This window comes from Haliotis cracherodii, unplaced genomic scaffold, assembly GCF_022045235.1.
Source record: "Haliotis cracherodii isolate W230 unplaced genomic scaffold, xgHalCrac1.p SCAF_2, whole genome shotgun sequence".
Classification (NCBI taxonomy): Eukaryota; Metazoa; Mollusca; class Gastropoda; order Lepetellida; family Haliotidae; genus Haliotis; species Haliotis cracherodii.
Genome location: NW_027266275.1, coordinates 32,662,921 through 32,685,903, shown reverse-complemented (window position 1 = coordinate 32,685,903; position 22,983 = coordinate 32,662,921). Strand labels below are relative to the sequence as shown.

General features: G+C 40.0%; 1 protein-coding gene across 2 annotated transcripts in view; it reads right to left on the bottom strand.

Annotated features, from left to right (window-relative positions):
- Positions 1 to 22,983, bottom strand: part of LOC139468001 (aquaporin-8-like) — a 28,645-nt gene that overhangs the window by 3,530 nt on the left and 2,132 nt on the right. Inside the window, exons 1-4 of one of the 2 annotated variants that reach the window (XM_071249640.1) lie at positions 18,536 to 18,905; positions 5,610 to 5,736; positions 4,692 to 4,906; positions 912 to 1,061 (exon numbers count right to left, since the gene is read on the bottom strand). In XM_071249640.1, the coding sequence (XP_071105741.1) occupies positions 912 to 1,061; positions 4,692 to 4,906; positions 5,610 to 5,736; positions 18,536 to 18,783 (740 nt within the window). In that variant the 5' untranslated portion in view covers positions 18,784 to 18,905. Of the gene's footprint in view, positions 1 to 911; positions 1,062 to 4,691; positions 4,907 to 5,609; positions 5,737 to 18,535; positions 18,906 to 22,983 lie in introns of those variants that run through there. The other variant, XM_071249643.1, reaches the window with a different exon arrangement.

Below are 22,983 nucleotides of genomic sequence, written 5' to 3'. Positions count from 1 at the left end.
AAACATTGAAAGTAGCATGAAAATAAGGTTTATTTGCACTTTTGTCCCATCTATCAATTTCAAAGGCTGAAATGAAAATACAGCATTGGCAGAGCTTATGCTTATAAAGAGGGTCCATGTAGGTCTTGTTGGAGGAAATTACCTGCAGAAGATGGCGGTTATCACAGCTCCAAGGAGGGGACCGACCCAGTACACATAGTGGTACAAGACTGTACCTACCTGTAGAAGATGGCTGCTATCACAGGTCCAAGGAGGGGACCGACCCAGTACACATAGTGGTACAAGACTGTACCTACCTGTAGAAGATGGCGGCTATCACAGCTCAGGGAGTGTACCGACCCAGTACACATAGTGGTACAAGACTGTACCTACCTGTAGAAGATGACGGCTATCACAGCTCCAAGGAGGGGACCGACCCAGTACACATAGTGGTACAAGACTGTACCTACCTGTAGAAGATGGCGGCTATCACAGCTCCAAGGAGGGGACTGACCCAGTACACATAGTGGTACAAGACTGTACCTACCTGTAGAAGATGGCGGCTATCACAGCTCCAAGGAGGGGACCGACCCAGTACACATAGTGGTACAAGACTGTACCTACCTGTAGAAGATGGCGGCTATCACAGGTCCAAGGAGGGGACCGACCCAGTACACATAGTGGTACAAGACTGTACCTACCTGTAGAAGATGGCGGCTATCACAGCTCCAAGGAGAGGACCGACCCAGTACACATAGTGGTACAAGACTGTACCTACTTGTAGAAGATGGCGGCTATCACAGCTCCAAGGAGAGGACTGACCCAGTACACATAGTGGTACAAGACTGTACCTACTTGTAGAAGATGGTGGCTATCACAGCTCCAAGGAGGGGACTGACCCAGTACACATAGTGGTACAAGACTGTACCTACCTGTAGAAGATGGCGGCTATCATAGCTCCAAGGAGGGGACCGACCCAGTACACATAGTGGTAGGTCCACACACTGGAATTGTACACACTGAGAGCTACGGCAGGGCCAAAACTGCGAGCTGGATTCATGGAGGCCCCGGTAGTGTTGATACTGAAAGACAGTACACTAACATTACTGGTGGTATCATCTCAGCTTTAATGGGGAATAATGTGGTGTGTAATTGTTGGGGTTGAATAATGTGGTGTGGGTGTTGAATAAGGTGGTGAAGGGGTTGAATAATGTGGTGTGGGGGTTGAATAAGGTGGTGTTGGGGGTGAATAATGTGGTGTGGGTGTTAAATAATGTGGTGTGGGTGTTGAATTAGGTAGCATGGGGGTTGAATAATGTGGTTTTGTGGTTTAATAATGCAGTGTGTGGGTTGAATAAGGTGGTGTTGGGTTTGAATAATGTGGTTTGGGTGTTGAATAATGTGGTGTGGGTGTTGAATAATGTAGTGTGGGTGTTGAATTAGGTAGTGTGTGGGTTGAATGAGGTGGTGTGGGTGTTGAATAATGTGGTGTGGGGGTGAATAATGTGGTGTAGGGGTTGAATAATGTGGTGTGGGTGTTGAATGAGGTGGTGTGGGTGTTTAATAATGTAGTGTGTGGGTTGAATAAGGTGGTGTGGGAGTTGAATGATGTGGTGTGGGGGTTGAATAAAGCAGAGGGGGGATTGCATTATGTGGCATGGGGGTTGAATGAGGTAGCGTAGGGGTTGAATAATGTGGTGTTGGGGTGAATAATGTGGTGTGGGGGTGAATAATGTGGTGTAGGGGTTGAATAAGGTGGTGTAGGAGTTGAATAATGTGGTGTGGGTGTTGAATAATGTGGTGTGAGTGTTAAATAATGTAGTGTTGGGGGTGTATAATGTGGTGTGGGTGTTGATTAAAGTAGTGTTGGGGGTGAATAATGTGGTGTGGGTGTTAAATAATGTAGTGTTGGGGGTGAATAATGTGGTGTTGGTGTTGAATAAAGTAGTGTGGGGGTTGAATAATGTATGGGGGTTGAATGAGGTGATGTAGGGGTTGAATAAGGTGGTGTAGGGGTTGAATAATGTGGCGTGGGAGTTGAATGAGATGGTGTAGGATTTGAATAATGTGGTGTTGGGGGTGAATAATGTGGTGTGGGTGTTGAATAATGTGGTGTGGGGGTTTAATAATGTAGTGTGTGGGTTGAATAATGTGGTGTTGGGGTTGAATAAGGCGGTGTGGGTCTTGAATAAAGTAGTGTGGGGATTGCATTAGGTGGCATGGGGGTTGAATGAGGTGGCGTAGGGATTGAATAATGTGGTGTTGGGGTGAATAATGTGGTGTGGGAGTTGAATGATGTGGTGTGGGGGTTGAATAAAGTAGTGTGGGGATTGCATTAGGTGGTTTGGGGGTTGAATGAGGTGGTGTGGGTTGAATGATGTGGTGTAGAGGTTGAAGAATGATGTGGTGTAGTGGTTGAATGATGTGGTGTAGGGGGTGAATAATGTTGCATGAAGGTTGAATAAGGTGGTGAAGGGTAAACACCTTTTGACAGGGCTGCAGTCAAACATTTCAAAATCAGACATTTTGTACCTATCTCCTGAGACCTACACTGGGTACCCGCGTAGGGTCTGGTAATAGAGGGGTGGGTACCCGGGTGGTAAATTTGGACTCCTCCCAGCCCTAGTAAATGTGCTTGAAAATGGTGTTAGAATCTACACCAAACCAGTGTAACAAAGAGGTTGATCATCCATACATACCATCCATATCATTAGTAATAAGATAGGGGTTGGAATGAAATAGGAATACCTCATAAATACAAATCATTGCCTAACAAATGTAACCTTACTACCTTATAGAAAAGATAAGATAACACTTTATCATCCTGAAGGAGATTTGTGTTACATTGCGCATAGAGTCTCAGCTTCCTGAGAAACATACATTCAAAGACCACCACAAACGATAAATTACATTCATCATAATCGAAATGGGAAATATTCTTCAGTTTCACCCACAGATGGCAGTGCAGATACAAAGTCACAGATAACATTTCACCTCGTGTCACAACAGCCGGGACAGATATTGATCATGTTTAGCCTGGTATATTTGTGATGAAACTTGCAGAATACATAAACATATTGATCAGATGAGATACTTCAGTAAGTATAGCATGTTACAGTATGTTTCAGTAAGTTACAGTATGTTTCAGTAAGTTACAGTATGTTTTAGAAAGTTACAGTATATTTCAGTAGGTTGTGTTATGTTTAAGGAAGTTACAGTATGTTTTAGAAAGTTTCAGTATATTTCAGTAGGTGGTGGTATGTTTCAGAAAGTTACAGTATGCTTCACAAAGGTACAGTATGTTTCAGCAAGTTACAGTTTGTTACAGTATGTTTTAGAAAGTTGCAGTATATTTCAGTAGGTTGTGGTATGTTTCAGAAAATTACAGTATGCTTCAGTAAGTTACAGTATGTTTCAGTAAGTTACAGTATGTTAGTATGTTACAGTATGTTTCAGTAAGTTATGGTATGTTTAAGGAAGTTACAGTATGTTTCAGAAAGTTACAGTATGTCTCAGTAGGTTATGGTATGTTTCAGAAAGTTACAGCATATTTCAGTAGGTTATGGTATGTTTCAGAAAGTTATAGTATGTTTCAGTATGTTACGGTATGTTTCACAAAGTTATAGTATGTTTCAGTAAGTTAAAGTATGTTTCAGTAGGTTATGGTATGTTTCAGAAAGTTACAGTATGCTTCACAAAGTTACAGTATGTTTCAGAAAGTTACAGTATGCTTCACAAAGTTACAGTATGTTTCAGTAAGTATAGTATAGTATATGTTTAAGTAAGTTACAGTATGTTTAAGTAAGTTACGGAATGTTTCAGTGCGTTACAGTATGTTTCAGTAAGTTATGGTATGTTTAAGGAAGTTAGAGTATGTTTCAGTAATTGACAGTATGTTACAGTATGTTCCAGTAAGTTACAGTATGTTCCAGTAAGTTACGGTATGTTTAAGTAAATTACAGTATGTTTCAGAAAGTTGTGGTATGTTTCAGTAAGTTACGGAATGTTTCAGTAAGTTAAGGTATGTTTCAGTAAGTTACAGTATGTTTTAGAAAGTTACGGCATGTTTCTGGAAGTTACAGTATGTTTTAGAAAGTTACAGAAAGTATCAGTAAGTTACAGCATGTTTCTAAAAGTTACAGTATGTTTCAGTAAGCTATGGTATGTTTCAGTATGTTACAATGTGTTTCAGTAAGTCACAGTGTGTTCGATACTCCCTATACTCACATGATACAGATGTAGATCTACAACAGCAACAAAAGGGGGTGGGAGGTCCCAATCCAAATTGTGACAATGGAAGCAATGGAAGCAAAAAAGGCAAATAAACTTATATCTGAGCACATATGCCAATTCTTGCATAAATTACTTTCTGACAATTAACACAAGGGAGTGAGGTTGTTCGCATCATCTCATTGTGGGAGTTTGTGCTGTTTAACGCTGCACTCAGCAAAATTCCAGCTACATGTCAGTCTAGTGATTGACATCATGAGCACTGATCCGGGCAATTGGGATACGACGGCATCCATCAACCAAATCAGTGAATCAGACTGCGATCCCATTAGTCGCCTCTTCTGACAAGCAAAGTCATCTTTTACGGCAAGCATGGGTTGATGAAGACCTATTCTACCCCGCATCTTCACGGGTCTTTATTGCAGGTATAAAGCCTATGTAGGACTTGGTGAATCCTACAAGCATGGGAATGGCCAACTCACCCAGCTAGGATGCACACAGTCACAGCAAAGCCGATTGCCAGCGGGGCGAGGCTGGACTTGTTTTGGTCATCGACGGCAGACAGCAACACCGTGAGCACCAGCACCGTCGTCAGCAGGATCTCACACAGGATGCCCGGCCCCGGGCCAATGACTGGCGCGTTGAGAATGTGTGCCCCACCATTGATTGCCATGAACTCCTGAAGTGGCAGCACAGCCTTGAAAACAAGATGGAAGTTTAAAAAAATGGCAAACACCAGCAGCATAAACACACCCAGTGCTGAAAGAGTCCATGTCTATGGTTTGTCCATATTATCCTCTTAATATTCCATACTTTGGATAATTTAGTAGCATATTCGTCGCAATAAGCGCACAGGGCGCTCTCAAAATTAAAAATAGGGGGCTCTTTTTAGAATAAAATTTTGGTAAAAAAAACCAGTTGAAAGATCATAAATTTTGGGGTTTATGCTGACAGCCTGAAATGATACAAAAGAAAAGTGTGTGTGTATTATACATGACAGATATATTTTTCCAGAATTTAATTGCCCATAATTAAGGGTGCATATAACACACAAGTGCATATCATACACAAATAAATAAGTCTTGTGTACATTGATCAGTCAGAAGGGGTGTAAATTGGGATTGTTCACTAGCCAATATATTAGCAAATATCTCCATGGGCGCTTATTAGAGCGGGGCGCTAATTACATCGAATACGGTATATAGAATTAGTAAGAACTATTACTTTCAGTACTGACAAAAAAGTGCCCTTTTCGAGAAATATCCATTTTACTTGTGATAAACAGCATCACTGAGTTTTGATCACATGGTACCAATCAGGTGACTGTGAGTGGTTACATCTAGCAGTGCATGCATTTCGCACTGGGTCAATACTACTTTAAATGCTTAATCTCCACTCACCCTGACAAATCCTGCTCCCACCATGGCGCCGGTCAGCTGAGCAACGACATATGCAGCAGCCATGACTGGTGAGATGGCGCCGCTCAGGAGGATGCCCAGTGTCACTGCCGGGTTGAGGTGGGCGCCACTGCAAGGTACAGTCATCATGACGAAGTGGGTCAGTGAGTGAATGAGTTTTAGGACACGCAGAATGACAGCGGACATGGTTAGTATGATGAACTTTCTTGATGTGAAGATTCCAGGGTAGAATAGGTCTTCAGCAACCCATGCTTGCCGTAAAAGGTGACTATGCTTGTCGTAAGAGGCGACTAACGGGATCGGGTGGTCAGGCTCGCTGACTTGGTTGATGCATGTCATTGATCCCAATTGCGTGGATCGATGCTCATGATTTCAATCACTGGATTGTCTGGTCCAGACTCGAATATTTACAGGCCGCCGTCACATAGCTAGAATATTGGTGAGTGTGGCGTTAAACAAAAAACCTACCAAAAACCTTGTTGTATGGGTAGACTCATGCAATTAGCAACATATTGACACATAGTACACCTGGTCAGGCCTCTCTATATTAATCACTGAGTCGTCAGGTTAGTTCTTCCAAAACTTAGGTCTTTAATCCAAATACAATTAGAAAAAAAATTGACAAAATGTCATTAAAGGGTTATTTTTAAAGATGTTTATCAGTTGAAACAACGAGAGTGCAACACAAAATTTAAGTCATCAAAACTGAAAGGCAGAATTATTTTGAAGAATAATTTGCAAAGTATTTTCTGGGATATTTGTAAGAGACGGGATATTTTTGGATTGCTGCTTCAAAATCAAAATCAGTTTTTTTCTGTGAAAGTGAGTGAGTGAGTTAATATTTAAAGTCACATCGGCACTATTTCAGCCATATCGTGACTTGAAGAAGTTTCTGTGAAAGAAAGCAAAACAACTGAACAATAAAAAACAACACATTCCTTTCAGAACATCTTGCATATCCAAAAACAAGTTGCTTTTGGGTAAAATAGGGAGACCATTTGTTTCTGGAACAGATGAAATTTTTCAAAACAGTCCCAGACCCCACCAGATTATCAATCGTTGACCCTTGTAGACATGATAAAGTTCACCAGGCCACGCATATGGCCACCTACATGACTGCTGATGTCCATCACCATTGTTCAGGTGTGTTCCAGGTGTTCCAGGTGTTCCAGGTGTTCCAGGTGTGGCCTGACTGTACACGAGCAGTAGCTGATACATCCCCGCTATAAATGGGGATTGAAATAAACTTTGTCACTTAAATCTTAAGCTTGACTTCCATAATTTAGAATCCATACCCCAAGACATAAAAGTTTTCAACATATTGCCTTTAATAGTGCCTACCATTTGGAAAGATTATTTAGGAAACTACACAACTTTACTGTGTGCCACAATATATATATATTATTAGTTTTTAAGAAGGCCCATGGACAATTGTAAGTTTGTATGTCATTGATGAAAGCATTTAATCACACAATGTTCATAACATATGAGTAAGAAATAGTCAAGAAGTAAATACTATTTCCTCAAGGTGTTGACACATATCAAAAATATACTACTTAAACCAATTTAAGGGGGCACGGGTGGCCCAGTCGTCTAAGGTGCAGCGATTCGCTGTGCAGAGTTGCGTCCCTTGGGCACGCCAGAAACCTACGATTGTGGGTTCGAATCCCGGTTCGCCCCAATTGTGTTTCTAGGTTTGTCAGCACCATACCCATGCTCATTGGTTTCACCGAAGTGGTAAACGTCTGAGACCTCCATCACTTGGGGCTTTCCTCCCATATTAAGCTGACGTGCCGCGATATAACTGGAATACTGTTAAAAGCGGTGTTAAACCCAACTCAATCAATCACTAAACCAATTAAAAGAACATCTAATTCTTTCATATCACCAAAGTTGAAAAAATGCAAGCTATCCCACTCGGTCACTCACTCACCACCAACTGATAACATGGGGTGTATCATGCCAAGGTGCTATCTCTGACATCATGTATCTGATGTTGGATGCACTGAGCGTGCATGTATGATATTGAGAAACGTGAGACACTTGGCACCCATCTCAGAAACAATAACAGGAACAAATACATCCGTCTTTGACAAAGGAACAATTAATTTGGGGATTATTTCACCCTGGTACACTTCCTTAGGGCATATAAGACTCTGGTACACTTAGGACATATCTGACTCTGGTACACTTAGGACATATCTGACTCTGGTACACATAGGACATATCTGACCATGATACACTAAAGACATATCTGACTCTAGTATACTTAGCTAGGGACATATCTCACTCTGCTACACATAGTATATATCTGACTCTTGTATACTTAGCTAGGGACATATCTGATTCTGGTACACTCAGCAAGGGACATCCGACTCTGGTACACTTAGGACATATCTGACCCTGGTACACTTAGTACATGTCTGACCCTGGTACACTTAGGACATATTTGACTCTGGTACACTTAGGACATATCTGACCCTGCTACACTTAGGACATATCTGACTCTGGTACACTTAGGACATATCTGACCCTGGTACACTTAGGACATATCTGACTCTGGTACACTTAGGACATATCTGACCCTGCTACACTTAGTACATGTCTGTCTCTGGTACACTTAGGACATATCTGTCTCTGGTACACTTAGGACATATCTGACCCTGCTACACTTAGGACATATCTGACCCTGCTACACTTAGGACATATCTGATCCTGCTACACTTAGTACATGTCTGTCTCTGGTACACTTAGGACATATCTGACCCTGCTACACTTAGGACACATCCGACTCTGGTACACTTAGGACATATCTGTCTCTGGTACACTTAGGACATATCTGACCCTGCTACACTTAGGACATATCTGACCCTGCTACACTTAGTACATGTCTGTCTCTGGTACACTTAGGACATATCTGTCTCTGGTACACTTAGGACATATCTGACCCTGCTACACTTAGGACATATCTGACCCTGCTACACTTAGGACATATTTGACTCTGGTACACTTAGGACATATCTGACCCTGCTACACTTAGGACACATCCGACTATGGTACACTTAGGACATATCTGACTCTGGTACACTTAGGACATATCTGTCTCTGGTACACTTAGGACATATCTGACCCTGGTACACTTAGGACATATCTGTCTCTGGTACACTTAGGACATATCTGACCCTGGTGCACTTAGTACATATCTGACTCTGGTACACTTAGTACATATCTGACCCTGGTACACTTAGTACATGTCTGACTCTGGTACACTTAAAACATATCTGACCCTGGTACACTTAACTAGGACATATCTGACCCTGGTACACTTAGGACATATCTGACCCTGGTACACTTAGGACATATCTGTCTCTGGTACACTTAGTACATATCTGACTCTGGTACACTTAGTACATATCTGACTCTGGTGCACTTAGAACATATCTGACCCTGGTACACTTAACTAGGACATATCTGACCCTGGTACACTTAACTAGGACATATCTGACTCTGGTACACTTAGTACATATCTGACCCTGGTACACTTAGGACATATCTGACTCTGGTGCACTTAGAACATATCTGACCCTGGTACACTTAACTAGGACATATCTGACCCTTGTACACTTAACTAGGACATATCTGACTCTGGTACACTTAGTACATATCTGACCCTGGTACACTTAGGACATATCTGACTCTGGTGCACTTAACTAGGACATATCTGACTCTGGTGCACTTAGTACATATCTGACTCTGGTACACTTAGTACATATCTGACCCTGGTACACTTAACTAGGACATATCTGACTCTGGTACAGAGGATCTCGGCAACACTGTTATACAGTTGAACAAGAAGGAACATATCCAGGAAACCACTCCAGCACTTGAAATTCTTGTTAATCTGTGTCACTGTTAAAATTTATCAATATGAAATCTTGAATACCTTTAAAAGGTTTTAAAAGTTTTACAAGGATATCTTTAACATTTGGAGTACATGTGAAACTTGCAATGTAACATTTGCTCTCATAATGGCAAATGTTGGTAGCATGGTACTTGACTACCAGTCAAAGCAAAAAGATTGCTGGTGAAGTCAGCATAATTGGAAACTTCAGTAGGACGCCAGCTGGGTTTGACAAGTAATTAATTTAACAAGCTTGATTGACAGCTAGGCATCTGTCACTGATACTGCAACACCTCAGCAACGATACTGCAACACCTCAGCAACACATTGTACACTGCAGGCTGTGCCATAAACATGTGAGTCTGCTAGCCTGAACATAAAAACATTAAGTTTCATTGAAGATAAAAATATTCCTTGAACTCACTCAGCCACTATCCAACTAACCAAGCGGTACCCATTTAGACCATGTTTAATGCATTTTCTTGATTAACATATTTGTGGCAATTTGACTATCATAAGTTAAAATACATGTTGCATGGGAAGTCCCTATGGAGACTGGTCAAATTGTTCCATACGTATAAAATATCCTGTATCAGCAATCAGCTGTACCAAAGTGCTACGCTTATGTTTCAGATAATTATGTAGTAAAAGCTATTTATGAAGGCTATGACCCCTTTAGACTACAAACATTTTATGTATTATCAATTATTGTACCAGAAGTTTATAGTTGTAAATTTTGCATGATTCAAGTACTTGTGTTTTCATTTTTGATAATCCTTCAAAGATAGAGTTGTCTATCAACGAAAAATGAGTGAGTGAGTGAGTGAGTTTGAGTATGCGGCTTTTAGCAATACTCCATCAATTTCAAGGCAGGGGACACCAGAAATTGGCTTCACACATTGTACCCATGTGGGGAATCGAACCCGGGTCTCTGGCAAGCGAGGGCTTTAACCACAAGGCTACCTCACCGCCCCAACAAAAATTGAATTCAATTTTGTTTTATTCTTCTCTGTTTGAGGCTTTTCTCTCTGATTGATCAGATCCATAAACTGAACAATAAAAGCAGTGTCATCCCAGAGGCCATCATCTCATATCTCCCTACTCATGTGATAACTCAGGTATCATCTAACACAAGATGACAAGGCTGAAGTTACTGTCATCTGCAGATATAGCTGAAGATAGTAACAAGCCTGATGCTCTCAATTACATTCAAGGTGAAGGTGCATTCAGTTGGTTCCCTTTTGACAACACGTAGGGCCACTGTAACAATGACAGGTGTGACAGACAGGAAAAAATCCAGGTAACGAGCACACCTGTCGGGTTCACTAGGTTGCTCCAAATTGTAGCCAGGTCAGTGATCCTGCTGTTCGAGGTCATCCACTGAGACTGTCACTGTCAGTGAAAGACGTTCCTTTCATCATTCGTGTGTTTTGCACTTAAGGCATGATCGAGTAAATAAAAATAGCTAAAATAAATGGCTAAAGAACATGGTATTCATTCCACCTGTATTCTGGCTAATGTTCAAATATAAGAAAAATTCTTTCTTTTGGACAATTTTACCTCCACACCTAGGATACTTGAAAAAAAGTTAAATATTGATTATAAAACATCTGATAACAACCATACCTATGTCTAATATTTCCTCATTTCTATCAAAACTAGTGGTCCAGTCAGGCTCCTTACCAAAGTTCACCCTTTGAAGTTTCTTCAAACACTCGGTGAGAGGCTTGAGACTGAGTATAGCTTAGGGCTGCAACGATACAGGAAGGTCACGAGACGATATGCATCTCGATATTCTGGTCACGATATGATACCTATCTTGATACACAATGATACAAAAACAAGACTTAAAGCATGTCAAGATTGAACCTTTCATGATTTTGAAACAGTCAACATTATTTTATAATAACAAGACTACTGAAGTTGTTAAGCTTCAAAGTGGAACTTTCTCTAACTTTACTTCAAAACAATTCAAAGTTCAAACACCAGAAAATAATTAATGTACTTCACCAGTGATACAACTTCAAAGAATTTGTATGCAATGGTTGAAGAAATTGTATCTGAAATTATTGTTTTATCAGGAATACTATATTCCAATATCTTGTTTCTTTAGTTGCAGCTTTTACTCTATATGTATTTCAAATTATAAAAACCACAAGCGTAGCATTTTGGTACTGGTGATTGCTGTTGCAGGATATTTTTACGTATGGAACAATTTGACCAGTCACCATAGGGACTTCCCCACGACAGGTATTTCGATTGCGAAAATGTTATGTTGAAATATATTAGCCAAATTGCCACAAATATGACTTTTAACGAGTCAAAGTATGTTATTTTATATATATGTATCCATTCTTTAGCAACTAAAGTTCGTTTCAATGCGTCAAAAGCGGTAATCTGACCGTGTTTGCTGTATCCCTTCACACACGATTTCACCTAACTTAATGAAAATTATATTCAATGAAATTTTGAATAAAATTAATAAAATATATTACAAACACATGTCTAGATATACAATGAACACGTTTTAATAACAAGATAGCATAATGATGGTATTGAATTGCGTACTTTAATTCGGTTTTGCTGACTGGTAGTCCCGGTGTTTTGTGCTTGCGGTGATCAGCTGATAATGTTTTTTGAGATGGGGAAAAACATCTGTCAGTGTAAAACCTGAGCTTATTAAAAATGTAAGTAGGTTTTGGGGAGCCATGCGTTACCGCACGCTATAACCAAGTTAGCCGTTTATTGAAATGCACAATAGCGAGGAAAAGCTGTACTTGAGATTTGCGTTCCGTATTGTGGCGTATCGATAAATGGGACCACGTTTATCGTATATCGTACAGTGGGTCAAGTATCGCGATGCATCGGAATATCGGTGTATCGTTTCACCCGTAGGTTATACAATGATATACAGCAATATTACAGTTTGGTGTAACACCAAGAAATTGGCAAAAACACAACATCAGGGCTGCAAACCTGCTCAGTGAGACTGTGATTAGTGCCCTATTATGCGACAGAAATTACATTTGCTTGTAATCAACCATCTTCCCAAGCCAAAAGAGTTAACTGAAGAAAGTTTACTGACTTTAAAAATCCAGTTTCCACCCTTGCCGAACTAGGCTGGAATTCCTTGGCTTGATCGTAGCGCCACCAGTGGCTATTACTAGTTATGTCCTTTCTATGCCTCTCCTACTGACCAATCAGATTCAACCTCTCATATCACTTACATTTGCTTCAAACGAAACGGTGGTGCCCAGTCAAGACGATTTGATTGATAATCAAGATCTATATTGTGATAAAACGAAGTGCATCAAATCAAGTGAGCACCTTGATTAAAAGCATGAAAAGATTTAGAAAATATCTGTTGAAAACGAGTTAGTGGTGCACATGCTTTGCAAATCCTGCAGTCGACCAAAATCTGCATGACACTTTACGAACCGGATTTCGATTTCGGTGCGCGATTTTGATTGGACTATGCACAGACTTGTTAGTCCAGCCAAAATGTAACTCCATAATACCAGCCTAGTTCAGCAAGGGTGGAAACAGGACTTTTATAGTCAGTTAACTCACTTGCCTCGGGAAGATGGTAATCAACAGATAACTAACATTTTGTAGATATGTTTTCAGTGGAGTGGAGTGGAGTGGAGTGGAGTGGAATGTTATTTGTTGTTTCAGCCATAGAGAGGTAAGTCAGAAGAGGCACAGGTCTTCTGTTAAATCATTCAGCATGGGTATGGTGGTGACAAACAAGTATTTTGTGACCTCAAAGCGACACCTAATAATGAAGACACATGACACACATCTCCTAAGAACGCTTGGAAAACACTACAGGATTTTTCAGTTTAAACACAGGGAGGGCAAAAAATGTCTCTTATGCAAGTCTCACAAGAGGTTGCATAACAGTTATATGAATGGTCAGTTTAAACACAGGGAGGGCAAAAAATGTCTCTTATGCAAGTCTCACAAGAGGTTGCATAACAGTTATATGAATGGTCAGTTTAAACACAGGGAGGGCAAAAAATGTCTCTTATGCAAGTCTCACAAGAGGTTGCATAACAGTTATATGAATGGTTACACAACCATTGTTGTGGTTGTCAAGCTGCAGTTAACACAATAAACAGACAGTCTGCTCTAAAATTCACGGCAGCTGCTGAGGCATATCATCTCTCCCATAGAAACTAGTATAGCTTGATGAAGTTCTGTATAGAGATATGCCTTTCAGCATCTTTTGAAATAGGAAAATTATAGGAAGATAAAAAAATATGTTTGTATCACATGGAGATGGTACAGCTTGCAGTTTACAGGACTTATTCCTTTGTTGTCTGACAACCACTGTTACACTGCAGCTACATGATGGCTGCAGTTTACCGGAGAATAGTTTTATTTTATAATTGTGTAGCAGCGCGTGGAGTCATCATACAGCTGACATTCTTAGCTTGTCACGGTTGGCGCCCAACACAGGGCTGAGCAAATTCATATCAATTTGGAGACCAGTGAAGATCCGGGGTAGAATAGGTCTTCAGCGACCCATTCTTGCTGTAAAAGGCGACTATCGGGATTGGGTGGTCAGGCTCCCTGACTTTATTGATTTATGTCATCGTATTCCAATTGCGTGGGTTGATGCTCATGATGTCAATCACTTGATTGTCTGGTCCAGACTTGATTTTTTACAGGCTGCTGTCATATGGCTTGAATATTGTTGAGTGCAGCGTTAAACAACAAACAAACAAATCAAATTGGAGCAAAAATAAGTCTCGGTACTCTACTATGAGGTACAGGACGAACCTTCTGTTCATGGGGAGTATGTAGGAGTCATCCCAGAGATGACATCCTCACCTTGTCAACTTCTGATGGGGTTAACCTCTTTGGTCATGTGGACAAGGTGTCCGACCTTTGTTCAGAAGGTCCATGGTTTGAATCCCACTATGGGACTTGGAAATGTTATGGCCACGACATTGGCGTCCAAAGTGGGGTTGAGCACTTTCATATTTAACTTGAGCAAAATAAATCTCCAGGCAGACCTCTACCCACTATGCCACGGAGGCGGTCAATCTTGTTAAAAGCATATGTCCTGAAAACCTTGGTGTGCACTACAATTCTAACATATCAATTGCACATGACTAAATATGGAGGAGTCGATATTGTACTCACATCTATATTAGGTCCAGCATTATCACGGAGATATACTTCATTACAGAATCTATTCAATCTGTAATGATGGCAATTGAATAGTTAAAAAAAACCCTGAAACATTTAAATAGCTGTATCTAGGATCAATACCATATAACACTGTTCATGGACTGTGCCCTGATGAAACTTACTGCTCATATCATAGAGTTCTGACAATGTTATATAAACGTACACAAATCAATAGACCATGATGAAATATATTATGCAATATGCAGTCTTGTGTGGAGTCTATTTATATGAAGTGACATAACATTAACACAAAATTTATTATATATTTGTATACAATTTTGCAAATCATCATCATCATCATCATCATCATCATCATTGTGATAATGTTTATGTTATTATCTACATGATGGTTATTATTATTCTTCTTCTTCTTCTTTTTCTTCTTCTTATTATTATTATTATTATGTGGAGATGGTCCCTGCTGATGCAGTCATAATCAATTCAAGGATATCGACAGACAGTGTGCGCACTCTATTACAGATACCTGACAGTGTCAGAGGTCAGATCTGAACAAACAGAGGCGTTGCCTCTGGACCTCACCGAGCATTAAAGGGGGAGTAGGTTCAGGTCAATTGACCGTCCCAGCCATTCTGATTCGGACGTTTAAACACTACTTTGTTTGTCTGGCAGCTCAAATTTGTGAATCCATCCGACAGTTAATGACCAAACGACACACAGACAATATCCCAGTCTCACTCACGCCACTAACTACAACCTACAGACCTTCACTGGAAGGAGCTGCTTCAGAATAGGCTCACCACAATTCATTCAAGATAGAGTTGGGGGCAACCCTATCCCAAACACGACTAATCCTAAGGATCGTTAACATGTGTAATGTATACATAATTGTTCTGGAGATATATGTAGTTTTCATGACACTATTGGCCATGACGGGTGACGAACAGATTATATATTCGCACCAACTGAGTATGAGTCCAAGACCATGATGCAAGTTCACCCTCAAACTGAATTTTCATACACAGTTTTTTTTGTATTACTTGATTTCTTCTCCAAATGACTGGAAGTCGAAATAAACCAACGCATTTCTTTTAAATATCATTGTGACTCCTTCCTCATGAATAATCCCCCAATTGACATATATACTTATCTCCAATAGATAATAGTCCATTATATACCGGTAATCATCCCACATGTCCCTATTCATGACGCAATCATGACTGGCTTAAAACATCACACATAACAAGCGACATCTAGTCTTATGCTCCCACGATGTTGGGAGATAAACAGACATTATGAAATTATGGAATTAATTGGCAGTTAATCATCCCTTTATTTCTAAGTAGCAACTGCCCCTCCTGCCAACATATTATGTACGGAATGTACTCTTTTATAAAACAATAAATCTTTTGATGTCTGCCATGTGTCATTGATTCAATGATTGTAAGAATTCTCTTAGCTTATTTCAACAATTTAGTGAGTGAATGAGTGAGTATGGTTTGTTTTTTTTAACGCCGCTTTCAGCAATATTCCAGCAATATCACTGCAGGGGACACCAGAAATGGGCTTCTTACATTGTACCCATGTCGAGAATCGAACCAGTTCTTCGGTGTGACGAGCGAACGCCTTAACCACTAGGCTACCCGATCTCCCCTTCAACAATTCAAATCTAGTATTTCTGATCATAATTATGATGGCTATACCCTAAATTGATCTCAAGACGCAGACTATACATGTATACTACTCAAAGAGAGTTCAAGAACATGGCGACAGGTTAACTATGAAAAGAGTATATATGACTTAGTCAACGATAGAAATGGGTGTTCCTTAACTTCCCTTGAGTAGTATATTTGAAATGTTTAATTATGCTTACAGGGCTCCAGATAATGTTTGGAGCCATTCAGCATATCTTCACAAGTTATCATTCACATCGGGTATTTATAGTTTTCTTTGGGTATTCAAAATTGCTGACTCAGAGATAATCTTGGTAATACAATAGGTGCACAGTATTTGATTTCTATAGGAGCATAGGATAGTGACAAGTGAAAAACGACAGGTAGATAACTGCCCTAATTTTTTACAACTTTCGTTCAGAAATTTTGATATGTACAAATGAAAACCCACAAAGTACCCAAATATTCCCCCCATGGAACTCCCTTTTTGTTTTAGATTTGATAAAGGCTCAGAAACAGAGACAACAATGTATGAAATATCCACAAAAGTATAATGGTGTTGCTTATACTTTCAACTTTCTGAACTTAATATTTTAGTTATTTTTTTTAGAAATCAGATATGCTTGTCTGAATGGTTCACTCACTGGTACTGCGACATTAGAAGACTTGATGCTGATTGGCTGCTTCGAGATACACCTGAAATGGGCATTTAGCATCTTATGCTTGTCTTTTAACGTAACAAAATGGTTAGGTATTCCGATTTGGTGACTTGGCAGACTGCAAGTCACCATATCCGACAGTGTTGATCGCTGCCCTAAAAATCAAACAATGGTTTGCCTCTTTCAGTTCAGTAACAGTTTATCCAAATTTAAGCCCAGGGCTTAAAGGACAAAACAGGATAGGAAGAATGGATATCCCATGTGTAATGAAACAATACTCAAAATTGGAAGGAGAGCAACACTTAAACGTAAGACATGATTTTCTTTCCAACTAAAGGATAATGATTCAAGAACATGATAAATATTAAAATGACACCTGTCTAAAAATTTGGCTGGTTGGTTTGTTGTTTAACACCGCACTCAGCAATATTCCAGCTATATGACAGCGGTCTGTAAATAATCTGTGATTAATATCATGAGCATCGATCGCGAGCCTGACCACCCCATCCTGTTAGTCGCCTCTTACAACAAGCATAGACGCCGTCTAAAAAGTAACAACAAACCAATATCGGCGCGTGTGTTTTTCATACGCCTTTACAATGTCACACTGAGTACCCAGAATATCCCTTGCATGAAGGGCCCAATGTGTCTTGAAAACGTGGAAGTCTCTACCAGGGCTTAAGGTGCAATACTGGTACACATTGGCCATATAGAAGCATGCTACAATATATGTTTGAGATATCCAGTGTGGGATATAAATCAATTTTTTATTTGTTTTAATCCGATGGGATTAGAAGCATGTTATTATTCCGCTTTTTCAGACCATGGGCTGAATAAAGAGGGTGCTTAAAAACGCGCAGTCCTGGATATATCCTTTTCAATTTCATGCACTGTTTTTCAATGGGAAATAATAACACATATTGTCAAGTATGATAGTAGATTAAGAAAAAAATATATGTTTGTGGATATTGTAGGTACAGTAATCTAAGGTTATAACAAACTCAAATGGACCACAAATTTTAGTTTGTTATTACCGTAGTTCGTACCGTAGTTCGTTATAAGCATATATACAACATCTTGACAGAAAATGGCTGGGACCAAAAATTAAGTTCGTAATATCCGCCAGTTCGTGAAATGCGTGTTCGTTATAAACGTATTCTATTGTATACGGCCCAAATATCGATAAATAAAAAGTGAAATAACTTTGCACAAACAAAATAAATGCTTTTGAGACAAATATGCATCAATGTAAAACATAATTACAATAATATTAATCTATCGTCGGATCATACGTTTACTGAGTGACGGCCTTGTTTATCGCAATTATTAGCGCTGTTACGAGGGGTGTGGCGTCACACAGACATTGTAAATACCCAGATGATGGCCTGAGTTTTAGATGATAAAGTCGTCTTTTATAACTAAGTGAGATGTTTCGCAGGTGTTCTTGTGATTAGAGAATTAACTACGAATGTTTCCTAAGCGTCCGAAAACCCATAACACAGAGATCTTATTATTTACCTGATATTGCCAAACGCCACGACAAGCAGCGCTATGGCAAACCCGTGTCCAAGTGCTACCGCCGGGGCCGATGGGGGGGAGGTTTTCGCTGGTGCGATGCCGAGGGGATCTTGCACCGTCATGCACCCCACGAACACAAACAGACACACCCCTAAGAATTCGGCCATGCAAGGTTGCAATATTTTCTGAAAAGGTCTCGATGGAGTATCATCTCCTCTGTTGATAAGGGAATCGTTTTCTTTCGACATGATGCTGTGAAATTTGATGTCCCGTCTAGAACAGATGTGTTCGACTGTCACAGTTCACGGCTAGTAGCGAGTGATATAGATCAACACGAACCAATGTCACTCTACAGCCTAAACAATCAGCACGTGGTGAGCTCTCGCGATGTAGGTCACGTGATAGGTTTGTTATGCAAGCAAGAACGCTGATCTGGACTGGATGTAAGGTATTATCATGATGTATCAGTGAGCAAGCGATGAATTTCTTTCCTGTCCTTCATCTTGACATAATTTTTAAAGACATTTCTCGTTTGTTGAAATACATAGGACAATGAGGCGGTATGTTTTCTTTATATTGTAACAATGCTTTGTTCCTTTTCACTGGCGGATCAAGGGGGGTACGGTGGGGGAGCGGAGCGGAGGGGCGTGCGCCTCCCGACTTTTTTTCCGAACACCTTACAAATTAACACACACGCCCTTGTGATTTATCAAAACATTATTTATGCTCATGAGATAATTGATGCTTATTTGGAAATGTGCCGGGAAAGCTGATGGAGACTAAATGGTCATGGTTTTATATATCATCAGTCGGCGTCAGCTTGGATATCAAGGAAACATACTGCATCCTCCTCTTTCGGATAACGTTCCATAAATAGGGGCGTTAGAAGAAAACGTACAATTGTTATGGATAACAACTTCTGGTTTATTGTGAGCGCGCGTGCACGCACGCACGCACGCACACACACACACACACACACACACACTCATTATATATATATAAGCGACGTTTCGATGTAGACACTAGCTTGAAACCGGTGTAAGAATCTACATCGAATCATCGCTATATGCAATAAACCAGATGTTGTTATTCATAAAGTTGTACGTTTTCTTACTTACTCATCAACTTCTAGTATGCCAGTCAAACAATTACAAAGCCTTGTTCTTTATATGTGCCCCGTGTTGTTGGAATTATTATAAGTATCCTTCACTCTCGCTTGTAGCAAGATGTAACTCTAACAGATCGTTTGTGTTTGTTTGTTTTCAGGGGCGTAGTACAAGTACCCCGTACAAGATATCTGAAACAGATATCACGATTATACCCTTACCATATTCTTGACATAACACGATGCTCATGAAGTCAATCACTGGATTGTCTGGTCCATACTTGATTATTTACAGACCGCCCTCATATAGCTGGAATACCGCTGAGTGCGGCGTAAAACAACAAACAAACAAATACTGCGGCCTTTAAACAACATTCATTCACTCAAGGTTGTGACCGCCTCCATGGTCTAGTGGTAGAGCGTCCGCCCGGAGAGAGGAAGGTTCGATCCCCGGCCGCGTCATACCAAAGATGAAAGACGGTACTTGTTGTTACCCTGTCTGACACTCGGCATTACGTGGCTAAAACAAGGACTGGTCGGCTCGGAATCAGTTTACTATATCTGACTTGGGTATTCATGTTAAACTGCGGCATGGTATCTTAGTAGGGCTAGCACTATAAATCGGCTTCAGTCCGGACTAGTACAATTAGCCACAAACACACACACACACACACACACACACACACACACACTCTGGGTTGCTGAAGACCTATTCTACCCCGGATCTTCAGGGGTCCGACGGCCTGTAAATAATCAAGTGTGGACCAGACGATCCGGTGATTGCGAGCACAAATCCGTGCATGCACGTCGCTATATAAGTGCAAAAGGCGACGTTAAACCCTATTTCACCTCACCTCACCCCACTCACTGTTATATTGGTCGTGAGTCTTTTCATGTAGACGGGTGATATTGAAATAATTAGTTTCTGTACTCCCCCCCACACTTACAAGTCCAGATAAATGGTAATATATATAAATTGTAATTTTTTTGTGACTTCGAAGTTATTACAATTTTGAAATATGACTGTGCGATTCCTAAATTCCCCTTATATATCCATGAAATTGTGCCGAAAGACATATCGGCTGAATGAGAAGGGATGAGTTATTTTGGAAAAAGAACCAATTTTGATCAGTTGTCAAAGGAAGCTAGTGAGCGATCCCAAAAGGCTGGAAGACCAAAATTTCCACGTGACCTACCCGCGCCACAATTGTTATTCATAGGTTTATTTGTATTACTTGATTTCTTCTCCAAATGATTGGAAGTCGAAATAAACTAACGCATTTTTTTTAAATATCATCTTGATTCCCTTCCTAATGAATAATCCCCCAATCGACATATATACCTGTCACATCATACTTATTTCCAATAGATTATAGTCCATAATATAAGCATCCCACGATGATTGGTTGGTTTCTTGTTTGACGCCGCACTCAGCAATATCCCAGGTCTTTAAATATTCGCGCCTGGACCAGACAATCCAGTGATGAATATCATGAGCATCGATCCACGCAATTGGGATCGATGACATGCATCAACTGAGTCAGCGAGCCTGACCACCCGATACCGTTAGTCGCCTCTTACGACAAGCATCGTCACCTTTTACGGCAAGCAGGGGTTGCTGAAGACCTATTCTACCCCGAAATCATCCCACATGTCCCTATTGATGACACAATCATGACTGGCTTAAAACATCACACATAACAAGCGACATGGAGTCTTACGGTCCCACGATGTTGGGAGATAAACAGACATTATGAAATTATGGAATTAATTGGCAGTTAATCATCCCTTGATTTCTAAGTCAGCAAATGCCCCTCCTGCCAACATATTATGTACGGAATGTACTCTTTTATAAAACAATAAATCTTTTGATGTCTGTCATCTGTCGCTGATTCAATGATTTTAAGAATTCTCTTAGCTTATTTCAACAATTCAGTGAGTGAGTTTGTGAGTATATTTTTACGCTGCTTTTAGCAATATTAAAGCAATATCACGGCGGAGGACACCAGAAATGGGCTTCTTAGATAGTACCCATGTCGGGCATCGAACCAGTTCTTCGGCTTGACGAGCGAACGCCTTAACCACTAGGGTACCCGATCATAATTATGATGGCTATACCCCAAATTGGTCTCAAGACGCAGACTGTACATGTATACTACTCAAGGAGAGTTCAAGAACATGGCGACAGGTTAACTATGAAAATGTATATATGACTTAGTCAACAATAAAAATGGGTGTTCCTTAACTTCCCTTGAGTAATATATTTGAAATGTTTAATTATGCTTACAGGGCTCCAGATAATGTTCGGAGCCATTCAGCATATCTTCACAAGTTATCATTCACATCGGGTATTGGTAGTTTTCTTTGCGTATTCAAAACTGCTTAAGTGAAAAACGGCAGGTAGATAACTGCCCTAATTTTTTACAACTTTCGTTCAGAACTTTTGATATGTACAAATGAAAACCCACAAAGAACCCAAATATTCCCCCCATGGAACTCCCTTTTTGTTTTAGATTTGATAAAGGCTCAGAAACAGAGACGACAATTTGACCAGTCACCGTAGGTGACAGGTACTTCGATTGCGAAAATGTTATGTTGAAATATATTAGCCAAATTGCCACAAATATGACTTTTAACGAGTCAAAGTATGTCATTTTTAATATATGTATCCATTCTTTAGCAACAAAAGTTCGTTTCAATGCGTCAAAAGCGGTAATCTGACCGTGGTTGCTGTATCTCTTCACACACGATTTCACCTAACTTAATTAAAACAATCTTAAATGAAAATGTGAATAAAATTAATAAAATATATTACAAACACATGTCAAGATATACAATGAACATGTTTTAATAACAAGATAGTATAATGATGGTATTGAATTGCGTACTTCAGTTCGGTTTTGCTGACTGGTATTTCCGGTGTTATGTGCTTGCGGTGATCAGCTGATAATGTTTTTTTAGATGGGGAAAAACATCTGTCAGTGTAAAACCTGAGCTTATTAAAAATGTTTGATTATGCTTACAGGGCTCCAGAAAATGTTTGGAGCCATTCAGCATATCCTCACAAGTTATCATTCACATCGGGTATTGATAGTTTTCTTTGGGTATTTAAAACTGCTGACTCGGATAAAATCTCTGTGATACAATAGGTGCACAGTATTTGATTTCTATAGGAGCGTAGGACAGTGACAAGTGAAAAACGACAGGAGATAACTGCCCTAATTGTTTACAACTTTCGTTCAGAACTTTTGATACGTACAAATGAAAACCCACAAAGAACCCAAATATTCCCCCAATGGAACTCCCTTTTTGTTTTAGATTTGATTAAAGCTCAGAAACAGAG